The sequence below is a fragment of the Brachyistius frenatus genome, unplaced genomic scaffold, assembly GCF_029030835.1.
Source record: "Brachyistius frenatus isolate BFR_SWC_R1_liver_20210118 unplaced genomic scaffold, ASM2903083v1 Contig_9, whole genome shotgun sequence".
In the NCBI taxonomy this organism is placed as follows: Eukaryota; Metazoa; Chordata; class Actinopteri; family Embiotocidae; genus Brachyistius; species Brachyistius frenatus.
Genome location: NW_027210608.1, coordinates 6,468,125 through 6,484,498, shown reverse-complemented (window position 1 = coordinate 6,484,498; position 16,374 = coordinate 6,468,125). Strand labels below are relative to the sequence as shown.

The window sequence follows — 16,374 nt, the reverse complement described above, 5'->3', positions numbered from 1 at the left end:
TTCCCGAGACTTTGTTAGGGGCTGGACATGGCTGAGAAAGCTTCTTCTTGACTTCAGCCTTTGGGCCGGAGGTTGACATCCATGGAGGAGATGGCATTCATCACTAGTAGATTTTGTTTTCTCGACTCGGCTGTGGGGCCAGCACATTACCTTGAGGTAGGCGATTCTGCTTGTTATTCAGGACAACAAAGAAGCGCCTGTCTTTCAGAAGGGCTCCAATGAGGTCTGTGAGTGCCAGGTCTTTCGTCAACTCCAAGATCTTTTTTAGGAGGAGGCGATGGTTCACAGTGTCATATGCGGCAGACAGATCGACAAAGACGGCTCCTGTTACCAGTCCTTTCTGGAATCCGTCCTCAAAGTGTTGAGTGAGGTTCAGAAGTTGGCTTGTTGTAGATTTGCCCGGTCGGAATCCGACTTGTTGAGGTATGATGGCTGGTTCAGCAACAGGGGCAAGCCTGTTGAGAATCGAGCGCTCAAACAGCTTGTAGAGGTGGCGTAGCAGAGAGATTGGGCAGAAGCTCTTTGCATGCGCTGGGTCTTTGCCTGGTTTGTGAAGGGCAATAATCCTGGTTTTCCTCCAGAACTTTAGGATGGTTTTTGTCAGCATGAACTTAATCATCAGCTCGAGGATCCATTTCTTCACCAGAGGTACAAAAGGCTTGATCTCTTTGGTGAAAATGTTATCCAGTCCGATGGCTTTGCCGGTTTTTAGGGTGTTGATGCTGATATTGAGCTCTTCAGGGGAGAACGGCTTGGTCAGTCCCATGGTTTGGGAGTGCTTTATTTTGATTTTTTTGATTTTATACACTTTACTACTCGATCTACCTTTGGTCTTGGCTGTTTAGTAGTGGATTTCCCATTGAGCAGCAGCTGGTGCGCAACTTGTTGCTGAGTTGCGGTTGATGGATCGTTGCTGATTTTTCGTGTGAGGCTCCATGCCTTTTTGCTGTTCTTTGCCATACCAGTTGTTTCCAGCAGTGTTTTTCCACTTCAGCTGGCGGCGTTCTGAAATGGAGGTCATGAGTCTCTCACCTACCTCGGTGGTAGTTTCAGCAAAGGGGTCAGATTCATAGAGCTGATGGCATTCCTCGTACAGTTCGGTACTTGTAGCGTCAAGGCCCGCGATGTATTGAGTGCGGCATCATCTTGGGATGTTCTTGTGGGCTGTTTTGTGCACAAGCTTAGTGAATTTGTCATAATTCCTGGAGTCTGCTGGGAGATGGGCAATCTTCCTTTCAAGATCTTCTTGGAAGCCAGGCCAGTTCGCTTTTCCAAAGTTAAATCTTCTTCAGAATGGAACTGTGGCTGGCGTTATTGCAGCGTTGACTGTGATGCCGATGGGACGGTGTTGGGTCTTTGGCAGGGTACTCCAAGACCAGCTTTTTGCTTAACCCGGCAATCTTGTGGCTGACAAACACAATGTCAGGGTTGTAACCTGCTCTCCATTGTCTGCTGTTGAAGGACTTTGGTTGTTTTGTGTCGTGGATCAGATTAAGCTGGCAGTTTTTGGCCCACATTTCTACTGCGTCTCCATCTTTAGTTGCAGACAGTCCTTCAACATTGAAGGACCATATGATGGTCAGTGCTCGCCTTGGAGGCGGGCATTGGCCTCTCTTCCTGCTCTAGACTGGGGGGGAAGGGGGTCTGTCATTTGTTGAGCTTCTGGACATCATTGTCTTTCACTCGGCTTCAATGTCTTTGGTAGAATTTGCAGATTTGTTTAAACCTGACAGGGATCGCGGACGTGAACGCTTCTACCATGATCCCCTCTAAGCAGATGAATTGATGGTTCTAGTGCTGTTAGTGCTTTCCATATCTTATACATTTGTATTCATTGCACTATAAATGGTAAAGGTGGACTCCTACTTGCAGGATGCAGCAGTATGTAAACAGATGGATAAGAACTGCAGATGATCTGCAGATTTCACAGCTACGTGATAAATATCCTCGCAGGTTGAGATACAATTTGAAAAACAAAAATCACCTTTGTTGTTTGACTGTGGTTCATTTTAAAAGTCTTCCAGAAGTAGCAATTTACCATTACATTAAAATGAACCTCTTACTCCACATTTTTAAAGGGTAAATGTAATTGCTTGATTTAAACTGTTAACAATTTGTAAATACGTGTGAATACATTCATGCTAAATTCCTTTAGGAACATAAATTCATATGTTTCTGATGACGATGATGAACCCTGTACAAATGAACCCTCTGACCCTGACAGCCTGTCTGAGATAAACTATGTACTGATCATCATGCAGGTTCCCATCCAAGACAGCCTCGTTTGCCTACTTGTCTTGTCCTCTACTTCCTCATCTGATTAGAAGTTTTATTGATTCAATTTGCTCGTCTGAGCCACAAAAAGATGAAACCCACACACCAAAAAAGAAAAAGAAAAAGAAAAAAAAAATACAAGAGCCAAACTTCAGAAGCTGGAAATACCAACAGTTTATTTTCTACTTTTTGTGACTACAGAAATGTTGAAACATTTGAACACTGAAAAAAGCTGGATGACATCATCACTTGCTTCTCAATTTTTTTTTTTTTTAATTTTTTTTAAAATTTTTTTTTAATCATTTGCTTAGCAATCACAACAGATGATATTGCACGGCACTGAGAAAGCATTAGCAAAGCCTGGAAAACACCAATGACAAATCAAGTCATGAGACATGGAGTTATACCTCTGAGAGTAACACAGACAGTATTGCCTCTCTGGTACGCACGCACGCACACTCACACTCACACGCATACACAGACCGAAAACTGAAGAAGCATTGTGAGTCGAGAAGGAGGTCAAACGGAAAAATATCAAGGCTGACAAGAGCACAAAGCTGACGAGCGATGAGATTTCACTTTTGAAATGCGAGTGCAAAATGAACTTCTACTGTAATCTATTCCTAAATGTCTATGACAACAAATATGCTTGTTTATCAAAACCCTTCAAGCATCTTTGTATATGAATAGCTGGAGGACACCCCTCTGCGGGTGAGAAACTAGTTCCCCAGCGTTAGAGATCCAGATGATTGTCTTAGGCGCTGCAGTATTGTTGAGACTTGTAGCCAAGCTACCCATCATATGGGAACTCCGTATGGACAAAATAAATCAAAGATCGTGTGAAAAGAGGAAAACAGGTCCACACTGCATCATCCATTCCTACAATAATTCAGGCCTTTACAACTAAAATAAAAGGACTCTGCTTACATCAATATTCTCCATTCTTTGACATAATGGCTGCATAAAATCCTGATGTAATCTGTCATGGACACTTTGATGACCTTCAGTCCTGTGCTGTCTGAGCATGACAGAGAGGAAGTAGTGCTAACAGCAGAGCCTCCTATAACCAGACACCTACTGTTAATTGTGATATGCACCGATCAGCCACACACACATGCATACACACCAGCAAACAGCTTGACAATATGCAGTACAAACACATTAGTCAGTGGACAAAAACACAGTAAAGAGATGCATGCAAATGAGCACACGTACAAACTCGGGTACCTCCGCAATACTTGGCATTTGAGCTGCGCACACACACGCACACACACACACACACACACACACACACACACACACACACACACACACACACACACACACACACACACACACACACACACACACACACACACACACACACACACACACACACACATAGAAACAAAGAAATGAGCAATCCAGGTGGTCGTCCCCCATACACACTCACACACGGATTCCTTGGTAAGGTTCTTTGCAGTTTTATTAGACTTTGCTTACGGTCATTACACGAGTACGTACCAAAAGAACAGATACTAGATGGAGCAAGGCGGCGGTGCCACGGGAATAAAAACAGACCCAGCTCCGTGGCACTGCCCCTGGCAGACCGGCTGCCCAGCCTACGCTCCACCTCACTCTGTGTATGAGACAGCAAAGTGAGCGGGGGCTTGCAGCCCTAGTTTCAAATGCTTCCGATTGTACATTGAACAGGAGATTCCCCACATGGTAGAGTAAGCTTGCCTACGTAGCCCTACGCCTTCTACATTCTATACCCGTGCGAATGGCAAATCAAAACTCAACAAGTCTACCTCACAAATGCCAGTGCTTTTCAACATTATACATATTTTTTTTTCCAATTTTTGGTTTGTTTTAAAAATCTTTGGATGTGCAGTAATACCCATAAAATAACTGTTTTTTTTGTTTTTTTTTAAAAAGTCAAAAGAATAGAAAAAACACATGTACACACTGCTTTTTGCCAGCTGTTTAACAAAGTAGCTCCTGTATAACTTTGTCTGCGTTGGCAAATCAACTGTCTGGGTTTCTGGCAGTGTTTAAAACACACATTGAAATGCCGGCTAGGATTTAGCTGAAGAAGAATAAAAACTACTCCTTTGTTATATCTAAGCGTGGGAAATAAGGCTGTAACATAAACTGTCTTTTTTGTTTCTTTTCTTTTTTTCAAAAACCTACTATATACAAATCTAGAGTTTCTACAAATGCATAAATTAAAGTAGTGGTTAACCGATACAAAAATGCAATTAAATTAATATCACAACACAGAAATAGAGAAAAGGGATAATATGAACACAATATCACAGCAGTTGGTTTTACCCTGTAAAAGCAATAGTCTACCATTATAATATTGGCATAACCCAATGTCTGATAAAAAATATGCTTCTCCTTCCATCCCTTCAGTTTCATACATCAACCCTGAAACTTGTCCTCCGTGACTTGAAACAGAGCACTTTTGCCAAAAAAACCCAAAACAAACAAACAACTTCAAAATAGATGATCATACAGCTTTTTGAAGTAACAATAACAATTACCACACAAGTGGAGTTCTGCCTTACTCACAGATAGACGTCTCTATGCAGAACTCAAAGGAATCATTACTATGAGGTATTCAGAGACATTGGTAAAGACATGCACGGCCAGAGTGCTGGACCTTCCTACACACAACAGGGAGACGAGGAAGGTGAGAGGAAAGAGGGGCAAAAGGGGGGCAGAGGGGAGGGGACACAAAGACCTTTGGTTTAATCTGTAGAAGTGGACAACAAAAATTCCTTTGGTATGTTTTCATTGCATGGTTGCGCTGGCGAAAGCACCACGGTGTGATTCAAAAAAGAAAAAAAGATCTTTTCCTTGTTTCTTCAGTAGTGGCCCTTCTACAGGCTGAGGTATTCACAGAGTCAAAGGTGAGAGGTCAACAGCGGTTTAACACTTTGGTTCAAGCAAGGCACTCGTCCTGGGAGTTTTAGAAAGATTGCAACACGTCTGCTTCTACTTTCAGGAACATGTCTGCCTATAGTTGAGTCAACGATTCTGCCCATGGCTATGTCAGGTTGTCTGCTAGTGTCATGCGAAGATGTCTGACCTATTGGTTGGATCAATGTTATCAACCTATAGATACACACGGAGAGGCAGGGCCGAGTGGAAATAAAGCTGCAACACGAGAGAACTCTGGTGGGGTATTACATCAGATTCACATGGATGACTTTCAAATCATTCATAAAACTTTGATTTTATATATCTGTAGGCTTGCCGCAATGTCGGATTTTACATTTTAAGTGTCTTTTCTGTCGACAAAGTGGCAGACATGGATGCGTTTTCTGTTCCTAATGTGCACAAAGAAAGACCGATCACATCACTAGCAAGTTAGCTGTACCCCGCAGGCACCTGCATGGCCAGTTGTGTGTATCTAAGGCTAGATCAGCACATCGGCCTATAGCTACATCAGCATGACTATCTATGGAGCTGTAATCAGAGCACAGATGAAGCAAGAGCACGCATAGCAGGGGTGCATGATGTTGAGTGTAGGTGGGGAGGCGGGGGCGGGGGGAGAGAGAGAGAGGAGACAGGGAGGAAGGGGGGAAGGGGGGACGCATACATCACACATCTTTAAACACCACTCGTAGAGGCCGTGCAATGAGAAAAAATCTTTGGTTATCTTTGGTATCATCAAAGTGATAGAAATCACATATGGAACTTGAGTGAGGTAGCATCTTTGGTTCACACTATAAAACATCAGCAGGTCTTTTTTTTGTTTTTGTTTTGTTTCTTGTCGTCTTTTTGGTTTTCTCTCAGTGATGAAGAAGCAGCTCTCTCTCGCTCTCTCTCTCTGTCTCTCCTCTTCCTCAGCGTTCGTTCCAATGAATGTAGAGCTGCTAACCCCTGTTCATGAGGAGGATGAAGGCGAGGGGGAGGGGAGGGGAGGGGAAGGGCAGGTCAATACAAATAACGCTGTGCTGCCCCCTGGGCCAGCCCTGTGTAGTGCTTTCCTCCTCCTGCTGAAATGCATACCTTACCAGGAGAGCGGAGACAGGAGCGGAGGGAGAGGGAGGGGGGTGGTGGTGGTGGGGGGGGGGGGGTGCTTTCGTATTCAGGTGACGAGCTGACATTGCTGTGTAAGCGCCTGAAAGGGATTTGATCATCGATATCATCCCCTCCGCCCAACATCTTTGATGAGGAGATAAAAATCAAATACGTATGAAGCGCGCGGGGAGTTGAAGGAGCGACGCTCAGTGCTTATTATCAAGGTGGAGACGCAGTTTGTCCTCAAAATAAAAATAAAAAAAACATCAGAGGCTGTCTGTCTCCCTCGCAAGACCTCATACACACACAGAGCACAGCGTTGTGTTTTTTCACAAATAGATTTGTCTTTGTTCGCCAGCTGCTGGCATTTGAACACAGTAGAAGTCAACCTGTGAGCGCTGCACAGATTTACAGGACAGGGTGTATCTGTCATCATTCATCTTCACAACGAGCATTTACAGCAACAGTCAGCAGGCTGATTGTGAATATAAAACTGGAATATTCGGTTTGATTTAAGAAGGCATCGATAAGGCAAATAGCAATAGCTAGTTTTTCGTGTCGCATAATATTTCCGGGGAGCGCGAGTTGAAAGCGAGGCTGGGAGTGAGGCCTCAGGCTGGAGAAGGCTTTGGTTTCACTATTGTTTTTTGTTTTTTTTAATTATTCAACGCCTCAGCATATTGGAAGAAAGCACTACCATGCGGGTTGAGGTAAGGATTTTGTTTTTTGGTTTGGTTTAGGGTTGGGCTTTTGGTTTTGGGTTAGCAGTCTACGCATGGACACTTTCCCTGTCTGTCTGGTAATGCTTGATGGAGAGACAGACAGCAGGACAGAAAGACAGACAGACATACAGTCCACACCATCGATCCAAACACGGTTGCACAACAATCCAGTCGCTCCTGTAGGATTTTTTTTTTTTCTTTGTAGTTGATTGGCCAATCCCACCGGAGCTCCACATTCTGGCTGCTTCTCAAAGGGTGTGGACAGCTGCAGATCCGACTGCCAATAGGCTGATTAAACCTCCATTTAGGGACACATCATTAAAACCAACCGATCAGATTAAAGATAAGGATGGCGAATGATAGATTGATACTGGGTGGGGAGGTGAGGGGGGTGTAGTAAAGCTAGAGACCAGTGACAGTGAGTGTATGTGTGAATGGGGAAAAGGGGAGGGAGAGGGGTGGGGGTGGGGGGGGGGGTAAAACTACAGTCTTTTTGCAGTATGTTACACATAAAAGTGTTGCTGAAACAAAACATTTTAAAGCAGGTCAAACAAGAAGTCTTTGGTTTGTTTTTTCATCTTTGGATACTATAAATATCAATATAGTACAGGTTTAAGGGCAAAATGTTGCTTCAAGGTCTATTTAAGTTTCTCTTTGTTTCTCTTAAGTTTTAAAGCTTTTCCACCGAGGTTGAGTCAGTCCATGAGTTGGTCAAATCCGTCCGTCTTCAGGCTTTGGTGCAGGCGTTGGGGCCAGAGTTGGCTGAGTGACCAGAGCCGTCGTCCACCCACTTATCGAGGCTCCGGCGGCGTGCGTTCATAAAGAAGTTGCTGACCGTCGTCAGCTCGAGGCCCAGCTGCTGGGCGATGGTGAGCTGCAGCTCTTTGGAGGGACGCTTGTTTTCCTTGAAGATGGCGTGGAGCGTCCGCCGCTGGACGTCTGTGAACACCAGCCGCGGCTTCTTGCTCACATTCCCCCGCTCACTTCGGCCGTGGTCCTGCTCCTTGCGCTTACATGCTGTGGAGAGTTTAGGAGAGACACACAGACAGAAAGAGAGAGAGAGAGAGAGAGAGAGTTTTTTTTAAGAGAGGGCAGAAGATACAAAAACAAGGATCACATATTAACTTTTGATGTAAAAAGTGAGCAAAGTGTGGTGGACTGACACATGAATCAGTCCACCATATTGACCAAGATGTCTGCAGGTTTTCATTAAAACTGAGCCACACTGATGTGATTATTCAAGGCCAATACTAATATCTGATAGTTTTACTGTATAATGTTATATTACAATCCTGAGATGGCCTTTTCAGGTCTTATGTGCATATATGCAAACAAAAAAAATTACGATTATTCTGGTGTTTTTACTTTTAAAAACACAGTTTCTGTGCTAATTTGACAATTGTGTCAGAAAATGATGTCTTATAGAGACATCTTCAAATATTCATTATGTCCCACCACTAATGAATAACATCAAGAACCAAATTTTTAAGTATTTTAAGCACTTTAATGTGTTATCACTCTACAAAATGCTTTTATGTTGTCTCTCATACTGGTTATGAGAGGTGATTGGCCTCCAATGCAACTCAAACAAAACCTGCACCAGTTGATGCGATTGATATGTCCCCTCTCTCCAGAGTGTTGACCAGTAAAAACCAGCTTCTGCAGTGTTTGAATTACATAAAAACAAGTAAACACTCATCACTGCCATTTTATGTACTGAACTGTAGCATGTAATCAGATACTGTGGATGTGGAACGAGTAAAGTGTTGTCAAAGCCATACCTATCATAGACCCCCAAAGGGTAAAACAAGCTCTACTTCCTGTCTCTGAAGATTCTCTATAACATTTCACCTAAAGAATCCTGCAACACCCTGCATGATGGACGCAACTTTCTTTTTTTTTTTTTTTTTCCCCCAAACACTACTGTAATTAGGCAAACCGCCAGGGCACATGTGAAATAATACTGACATCACACTCTTCCTCATTTTGTCAGGGAGCCACATGGCTTCTCTCCTGGTCCGCGGACCAGGTAAGCTCCGCTGCGCCCGGTGGAGAGCAGCCCGACAGGAAGCCTGTCAGTTGGGTAACAATGAGCGCTGTCCACGGTGCTGAAAGCAACAAAAGCACCTCGGCGACGTAACGTCAGAATAAATGAACTCCAGAACATCTGAATACTGGAAAGACAAACGTGGGGGATCCATTTGACACCAGGTCAAACGTCCTTTCGGTTGGTCTCGTTGCTATTTCATTTTATGGTTCTCTTAATAAACCTCCAGTTCAGCCATCCGAAGTGAGGCTCATCAGTGAGCGCAGACCAGGAGGGGGCAGACGCGAGCTGCTAGAGCGAAGCCCAGTGTTGACTCACTGAAGGAAATGATGAACGGCATATTCTAACCACAGAACAATCCACAAACCAGAACTGATTCATTTCAAAATGTGGAACAGACAAAACACAAAAAAAGGATGGAAACGAAACAGATAATTTAGAGAGACTTTTCTATCTTTTCGAACAAAAATATTTAGAAACACGAACAAAGTGCTTGATCGTGTCACTGCACCAATAAAATTACTCTCAGTTCTATATTAAATGCATCAATGTTGATCTTCAGCAGGCTTTATTAATCCACTTCAATGTGGTATTCGTTCTATATTATGTTTTGATGCAATATCTGCTGCGTTCTCTGCCAAATGCAACTTGAATTAAGTAGCAAGAAACATTAAGTTATGTAAGAGGGATATCAAAGAGAATTATTAACTCAGTAAAAGATTATTTTTGCAGATCTAACTTCATAACCTCATTTGAAGAGCTCTCCATTGTGTGAGTAAAGTAGCCTACAGTGCAGCAGCGGCGTATTGGCATGACCATAAACTGGAGTACAATTGTGGGCATGAGCGGCACCGTGTCTCCAGTGCTGGTAAATATTAACAGAGAGCCGGAGCTCCTCGTGTAAGGGCTGCCATAAATCAGCCAGAGTGAAGGCCACTCAGACAGCAGGAGCCACCACAGAGCCGCCCCGAACTGGCACAGGAGGCCCGGGCTGGAGAGGCAGCTTTTCCCAGGACTGGGGCGAAATAACAACGGCCTCATTATCAGACTAACCACACACGCATACAGGTACACACACACACACACACACACACACACACACACACACACACACACACACACACACACACACACACACACACACACACACACACACACACCGCTGCTCCCGGCTAATCATTACAAACGCACAGATAACTCCACACACTCAAACGGACTGCACACACTGGGCCTGCTGACACGATGTGACGAGAGTCCTGCTTTCATAATCTTACTGAGAACAACAAACAGACCTCTGCGCTGAGAAGCCTGCAAATATCAAACTGGAGAGAGACTCTCTACTTAGAGAGAATCTGCCTCCTATAAACAGCGAGCAGATAAACATTCTCTTATAATTCATAAAAATACCAGAAAACAACTGTGAACAATGTCTCTGCAGTCAGATGATTTACAGTCTTCATTCATGGAAAATATCTGAATTCATTCTGTTCAGTACCAAATCATATTTACCTACATCTATCCTCTATTCTATTCTATTCTATTCTATTCTATTCTATTCTATTCTATTCTATTCTATTCTATTCTATTCTATTCAAACAAATTCAGATGGATAATTGAATACGTGGGAATGGAGTAAAGGCCCGAGATTAATTTCAGAAGCCTGAAATCAATAAGTATATCACATCTACTTCAGCACACGATCACATATCTAGATCACCTAGGAACGAACGGATCAATAAAATGGCGCTCAGACTATATCTCTCCAAATCAATTACATTTTTAACGGTCTTTTTATTTTTTTTTTTATCTCTTCCCTCCAAACTGTTTTCTGAAATTTTCTAGGAAAATTTAAATAAATACAATTTATAATTTTGTATTCATGTTTAATGTTTTTTTTTTTTTTTTTTTTTTTAGCAAAAAAGGAACTTTCCGGTTCATTTCTTATTAGTTGAGGGAAAACGTGCGCAAAAAAAGATAGAAAAAAGAAAAAGAAATGAGCAAATCTGAAGCAGGCCTGATAGCCTACATATATTCCCCCTGTAAAGCCAGTGTGAATATGTCGTCTTTTGAAAAAAAAAAAAAACAAAACCATCCAAGCCATCACTAATCAATAGGCTGCTGTTCTGATTTTTGTTTTAATTATAGGCTGATCACACTAATGATCAAATGATGATCAAATGTAAAAGCAGCTCTCAAGAGTGAAACGAGGCTTCTTTTTTTTTTACTCATTTGCAAAAGTCAGGGATAAAATCTCATCTTCAATCACCGCAAACACACAAACACACACAGCACAGCAGCAGCAGATGGGAAAACTGAAAAATAATCAATTACGTTTACATTCACGTGCACACGCAAGAGCATGCCCGCACGCACACTTCTGCACAAATGCACGCACTTTCCACCGTGTAGCCGCAGCCTCACTTTTCAAAAAGCCAAAAAGCCCATTTGTAGGTCATTGATTGGCTCTATAAACGTAGAAGAAAAAAAAAAAAAAAAGAAAAAAAAAATCCATCGGGCGTCTGTGAACGCGCACGTGGTATTTGGGGCCTAATTGACTCGCGTGTACCTCAGGGACAAATTAATACAGAGGTCTATCAGTTAATTAGAGAAACCTCAGTCAAGCCAGGGTTAGTTTTACGAGCAAAATACGAACACGTGCTCCATTCTGCTCTATTGAGAAAATTAAAGTGTATAATTTGACCATAGTGAGGGTCAGGGCATTTTCACCGACTAAACAATGCATGGCTCCGCTTGACATTTAAATTGAGTTCATGGCAGACTCTCAACAACACGTGCACACTCACACACTCTCCCCTCTCTCTGTTTACACCAAGGGCAGCACCAAGAAAAAAAAAAAAAAGGGGGGGGGCTGATCAGTTGCATCTACACCAAAATAAACACATTCATAACGATTTCTGAGAGAAGGATCAGTTTACGCAGGCAGTCCAGCGGTCGATATTTTGAGGTAAAATGACATGAGCACTTGTTTCACACAAGCCCAAAATCGGCGGAGGGACAGAGAAGGGATGCGTATTGATGTCAGGACACTCATTTTGTGCTCCAGGTGGAAATCTCTAAAATAGGGAGGCCTCATGAAAGTCATGGCCCTTTGACTTCCAACATCTTTTTTTTTTTTTTTTTTATTATTTTTATTTTTTCACATAAACGCTTAATTTCTGCAGATACCTAAGAAGAAGTGTCAGCCCAGAGGGAGGGAACATTTGTCCTGAATGCTACCCAGTTAGCACGACTTACACTTGGATTGCTGTGAAATGTTTTGGCTATTTTTTCTCAGGTAAAACACCAGCCTACATTATCAGTTTTGGTTCCCATCCCACCTGACCTGTCCATTGCTCAACATGGGGGTAACGTTCAGGGCCAATGACCCTCTGTGCTGAGTGAACGCCACTGTTTGGGCGTTTGTTTTTGTCAGCAACATGTTCAAAAGATGAAAGCAAAATTTTTTTTTAAAAAAAGGGGGGCTTTACCGAGGCTTCGCTCACCTGCGAGCCTGAGCGCACTCATGCGTTGGAACTCAGGCTCCTGCAGCCATTTCCACATGCGGCGGAAGGTCTCTCTGCCGGACTTGAGCTTTGACCAGGGTTTGGGGTTTCTCAGCAAGTCGGACAGGGTCCCCTGGGACCTGCACAGGACCCGCTGGGCAAAGATGGCCTGAGGGATGCTGTAGCGCTTCAGCTCCGTGGTGATCCTCTGCGCCACCTCTTTGGTATTCACCTCCTCCATCTGTCCCCCAGAAACACCACCCCCTCCACCGCCGCCCCCTTGCTGCCCGGGCCCGGAGGCCTGCTCCCGGTTGTTCCCCAGCCCCTGGCCGTGCCCCTGCGCGCCAAGGTGGGCGTGCGGGTGGTGGTGGAGGCTGTTGATTTGTACCATGCCCGCTGAGGAGCTCATGTGCTGCTCCGCGTGTCTGCCGAGCATGGCCGGGTGGTGGGCCTCGAACCCGCTGGGGGTGAGCATCTTCTCACCAGGCATGGCGGCGCCGGGATGAGCGTAGGGAGGGATGCCGGCCTGGGACGTGTGTATGCTGGCCAAACCGGAACCGGACAACGGGGAGAGGCTCTGGCCCATGCAGGGATCCTTGTGATGATATGCGGGATACAGACTGTTCATTGGCGCCAGACTCCGGTCCTCTCGCATTAACGTGAAACTGCCGCTGACATTTCCGGGGATCCTTTGGTGGGGATGAGGGTGAGGATGATGGGGATGATGGGGATGGTGGTGGTGGTGGTGGTGATGGTGGGGAGGAAACTTGTCGGACACGGTGGAGATGGGGGGTAAGGGCTGCAGGGGGGTCAGGGTAGTGTAAGTGCTGCTCGCGCTCATTCCGGGGGGGGCTTCACACATGCTGATGGCTGGATGCAGGTGTCCGGGGTGGCCGGGGTGATAGTCTCCGCTGTCCAGCAGGGTCGCCATGCCCATGGCGCGGTGGCTCAGACCCCGGGGACGGGAATGCGGACTGTGGCCACTGAGCAACTCTCCGTGACCGGCCACGGACTCATGGCTCACTCCGTGCAGGTCGCCAATATTCTCCATCGACAGCTGTGCGTTCATGATCCGGGCAGCGCTGTGGACAAACCATCTATCTGACCTGCCGCAGGTAGCTTGATGTCCAGAAGTCCTCACGTCCGGTAAAGTTCAATTTTTGTTGTTGTTGCTCTTTCCCCTCTTCTTCTTGCAGTAGCCTCCTCCGCTACCGTGTCTTGTCTGTCCTTATATTCACCTATTAGATTAATGTCCTACCTCTGACGCTGTTCTGCAGAAACTCCTTTTCCGATTGCCCTTTTTTTTTCTTTTCTTGATATATATATATATATATATATGCATATATATATATATATATATATATATATATATATATATATATATATATAAATTTTTCTGATTCTCTTTACAATTCAAGCCCCCCCACCGCCAACCAGCTGTCCTTGCGCTCCGATCGGGTGCCGCGCCATCTCTCTCGTTGTGTGTCCCCAGCCCCTGCTCCACCGCAGCACAGTTCGCCGTCCGCACATGCGCGCTGTGGATCACCCATCTCCTCCCATTCTCTCTCTCTCTCTCTCTCTCTTTCGCTCTCTCAAAGCGCACACGCGCGCGCACACGCCCCCCCCCCCACTGCTCTGACGTCAGCTACCTTATTAAGGAAGGGAGGTATCAAACCACCTGCTAAACGCTGCTCTCCGACCTAACCCACATTCAGCAGCCTTCTCTATTAATAACGCAAATAGACCACTCTCCAAATCAAATCTCCACAGAATCGACTCGTGGACACAAACTGGACAAAGAACCCGACGTTTTAATTGTCAAAACGTCATTTAGAAAATGTTAAATTCATTAGCGCTGTAAATGAGCCTTTATCTCCGGTCCTCCTTAAATCATTAACTTGCAAATGAAGTCGACTTCCGGGTTCATTTGGAGTTGATTTTTAAACCAGCGAGGGCCTGGGACGAGAAACGCTCCGGATTCCTCCCGAGAAAACACAAACTGACATCAGCAGCAGAGCCTCGCGGAGTTAATGAGCTGCCGGCAAACTTTGTATATTCATATGAATCCTCCCATGTTTTCATTTATTATTACTTCAGCTGCACCACCCCCCCCTTCCTTCATCCCTCCCCCAACACCCCTCTTCGTCAAATATGTGGCGGTTTAACCAAACGAAGAAGACCCCGGTACCTTCTCTTTTGATAGAAAAAGATGAGCAGATGTGTCTATTGTTCAACCATTAGGCTTAACGAACCAAGCCCAGCACGTGTGTGTGAGTGTGTGTGAGTGTGTGTGTGTGTCCTATTTAGAGGTACATTTAATCCTGATTGTTTATCATTTTTAGCCAAACACACACTGATATTACAAATAAAACGCCGACATGTTATTTATTTAAATAAGATCTTCTTTTTTTTTTTTTTTATTGATAGAAAGATTCCTACAAATAATTACACTCACAATAACAAGCTATCAAAGCGGGGCTGACGTGTTGGGCACGGGACGTGACCGGGTGTCCCTGCGTCGTCGTTGTTGTTGTTGTTGTTGTTGTTGTTGCAGTGCGTTAAGCAGCATTGACTGTCAAACTCTCCCAAAACGCGCAGCCCTGATGAGATCCGGCCCCTGCTTCCACGTCAGGGGCCGTTTAGCCTAATAGAGCGGTACGCGGCGCAGGGCGTCCTCAGCCGGCCGAGGTGACAGCTTGCAGCGGTCAGTGTCCTTCTGGACCCCCCGCTGAATGAGGGACATGTCAAAGGTGACGCTTCAAGACTCCCGAAGCCAACATCTGCGGGGGACAGATTAACCTTTCAGACTTTTCCCTGTCCTGGACCTGCTAGGGGCCCCCGCATCTGTCAAGCCCCCCCCCCCCCTCCCTCTCCACAATAGACCCCGGCGCTCGGTTGAACGAGTTGAATAAAAGAGAAGAAAAAAAAGAGAAGAAGTTAAACTGTCTCTGATGTGAAGTCAATGTCAACGGCGTGTGCGTGACGTGTGTGGAGACAAAAGGACACTAATTCCTCGAAGTGCGGCTGTCCAAGCGTGCGGTCCTGTGGACATAATGGACTTTAGAGGCAGGCGAATAGAGCTCGCAACAGGGAAACAAAAACAATGTTAAATATAATTATATTAATGTTGAAATAGCTCCACACGGGGGCATTTAGACGTCATTTATAAGGGGATTTAATCTGACGAAATAAAAACAAACTTCCTACGTTTTCAGTCTTTTTCTGATACAAAACGTTTCACATTTTCCTTTTGCTGCACACCCGCACAGAGACAAAACGAGATATAGAAGGAGTATGAAAGGCTATAAGGTTTGGCCTGACTTGGCAGCAAACCTCATCTACACATTCTCATACGGATCGATAGGCTGCTGCCACGTCTGCACGACCCGAGCTGTGTGTTCAGGCGCTGTGTGTGTGTGTGTGTGTGTGTGTGTGTGTGTGTGTGTGTGTGTGTGTTGGCTCTCTGTGGCCATTGTGCCGAGAAAGGCCTGGCCTTACGAGCCCGTGACATTTGCCTTTTTCTTTTTTTTTGGGGCAGAGAATATAAGGGACGCGGTTTTCTGAGCACCTCCTGAACGAAGATACATTTCAAGGGGAATTCAATTCAATTAGCACAAAGGAAGCCGAGGCAGAGACCAACAAGTAGTGGCCGCGCACAACCCGTGTGCGTATGTGGCGCAGGCGAGTTTAGAAATCGTTTTCATAGTCAAGTCTTATATATATATATAAGACAAAAAAAAACCCCAAAAAACCAAAACAGTGTGGTGACAGGGAAGGGCCCCCGAAAGGCACTGTGTCAATTACATACAAGTTC

The 16,374-nt window shown here is 44.9% G+C and overlaps 1 protein-coding gene across 2 annotated transcripts; it reads right to left on the bottom strand.

The window, feature by feature from the left end:
- Window positions 1-3,721: 3,721 nt before the first annotated feature.
- onecut1 (one cut homeobox 1) lies at window positions 3,722-14,072 on the bottom strand. 2 transcript variants are annotated; one of them, XM_069690509.1, is made up of 2 exons: window positions 12,546-14,072; window positions 3,722-8,027 (listed from the first exon to the last, which is right to left on the bottom strand). In XM_069690509.1, exons 1-2 carry the CDS (start codon window positions 13,627-13,629, stop codon window positions 7,738-7,740), a joined length of 1,374 nt encoding a protein of 457 aa, XP_069546610.1. In that variant the 5' UTR covers window positions 13,630-14,072; the 3' UTR covers window positions 3,722-7,737. The 2 variants fall into 2 exon arrangements, with proteins under 2 accessions (XP_069546610.1, XP_069546611.1); XM_069690510.1 differs by having other exon boundaries at window positions 12,561-14,072.
- Window positions 14,073-16,374: the final 2,302 nt, after the last annotated feature.

Bases quoted from the DNA above. Each gene is read 5' to 3' on its own strand.
- onecut1 (XM_069690509.1), bottom strand. From the start codon at position 13,629: ATGAACGCACAGCTGTCGATGGAGAATATTGGCGACCTGCACGGAGTG. The intron at 8,028-12,545 runs GTAAAGCCCCCC...AACTCTCCACAG, and splicing joins CGCAGGTGAGCGAAGCCTCG to CATGTAAGCGCAAGGAGCAG.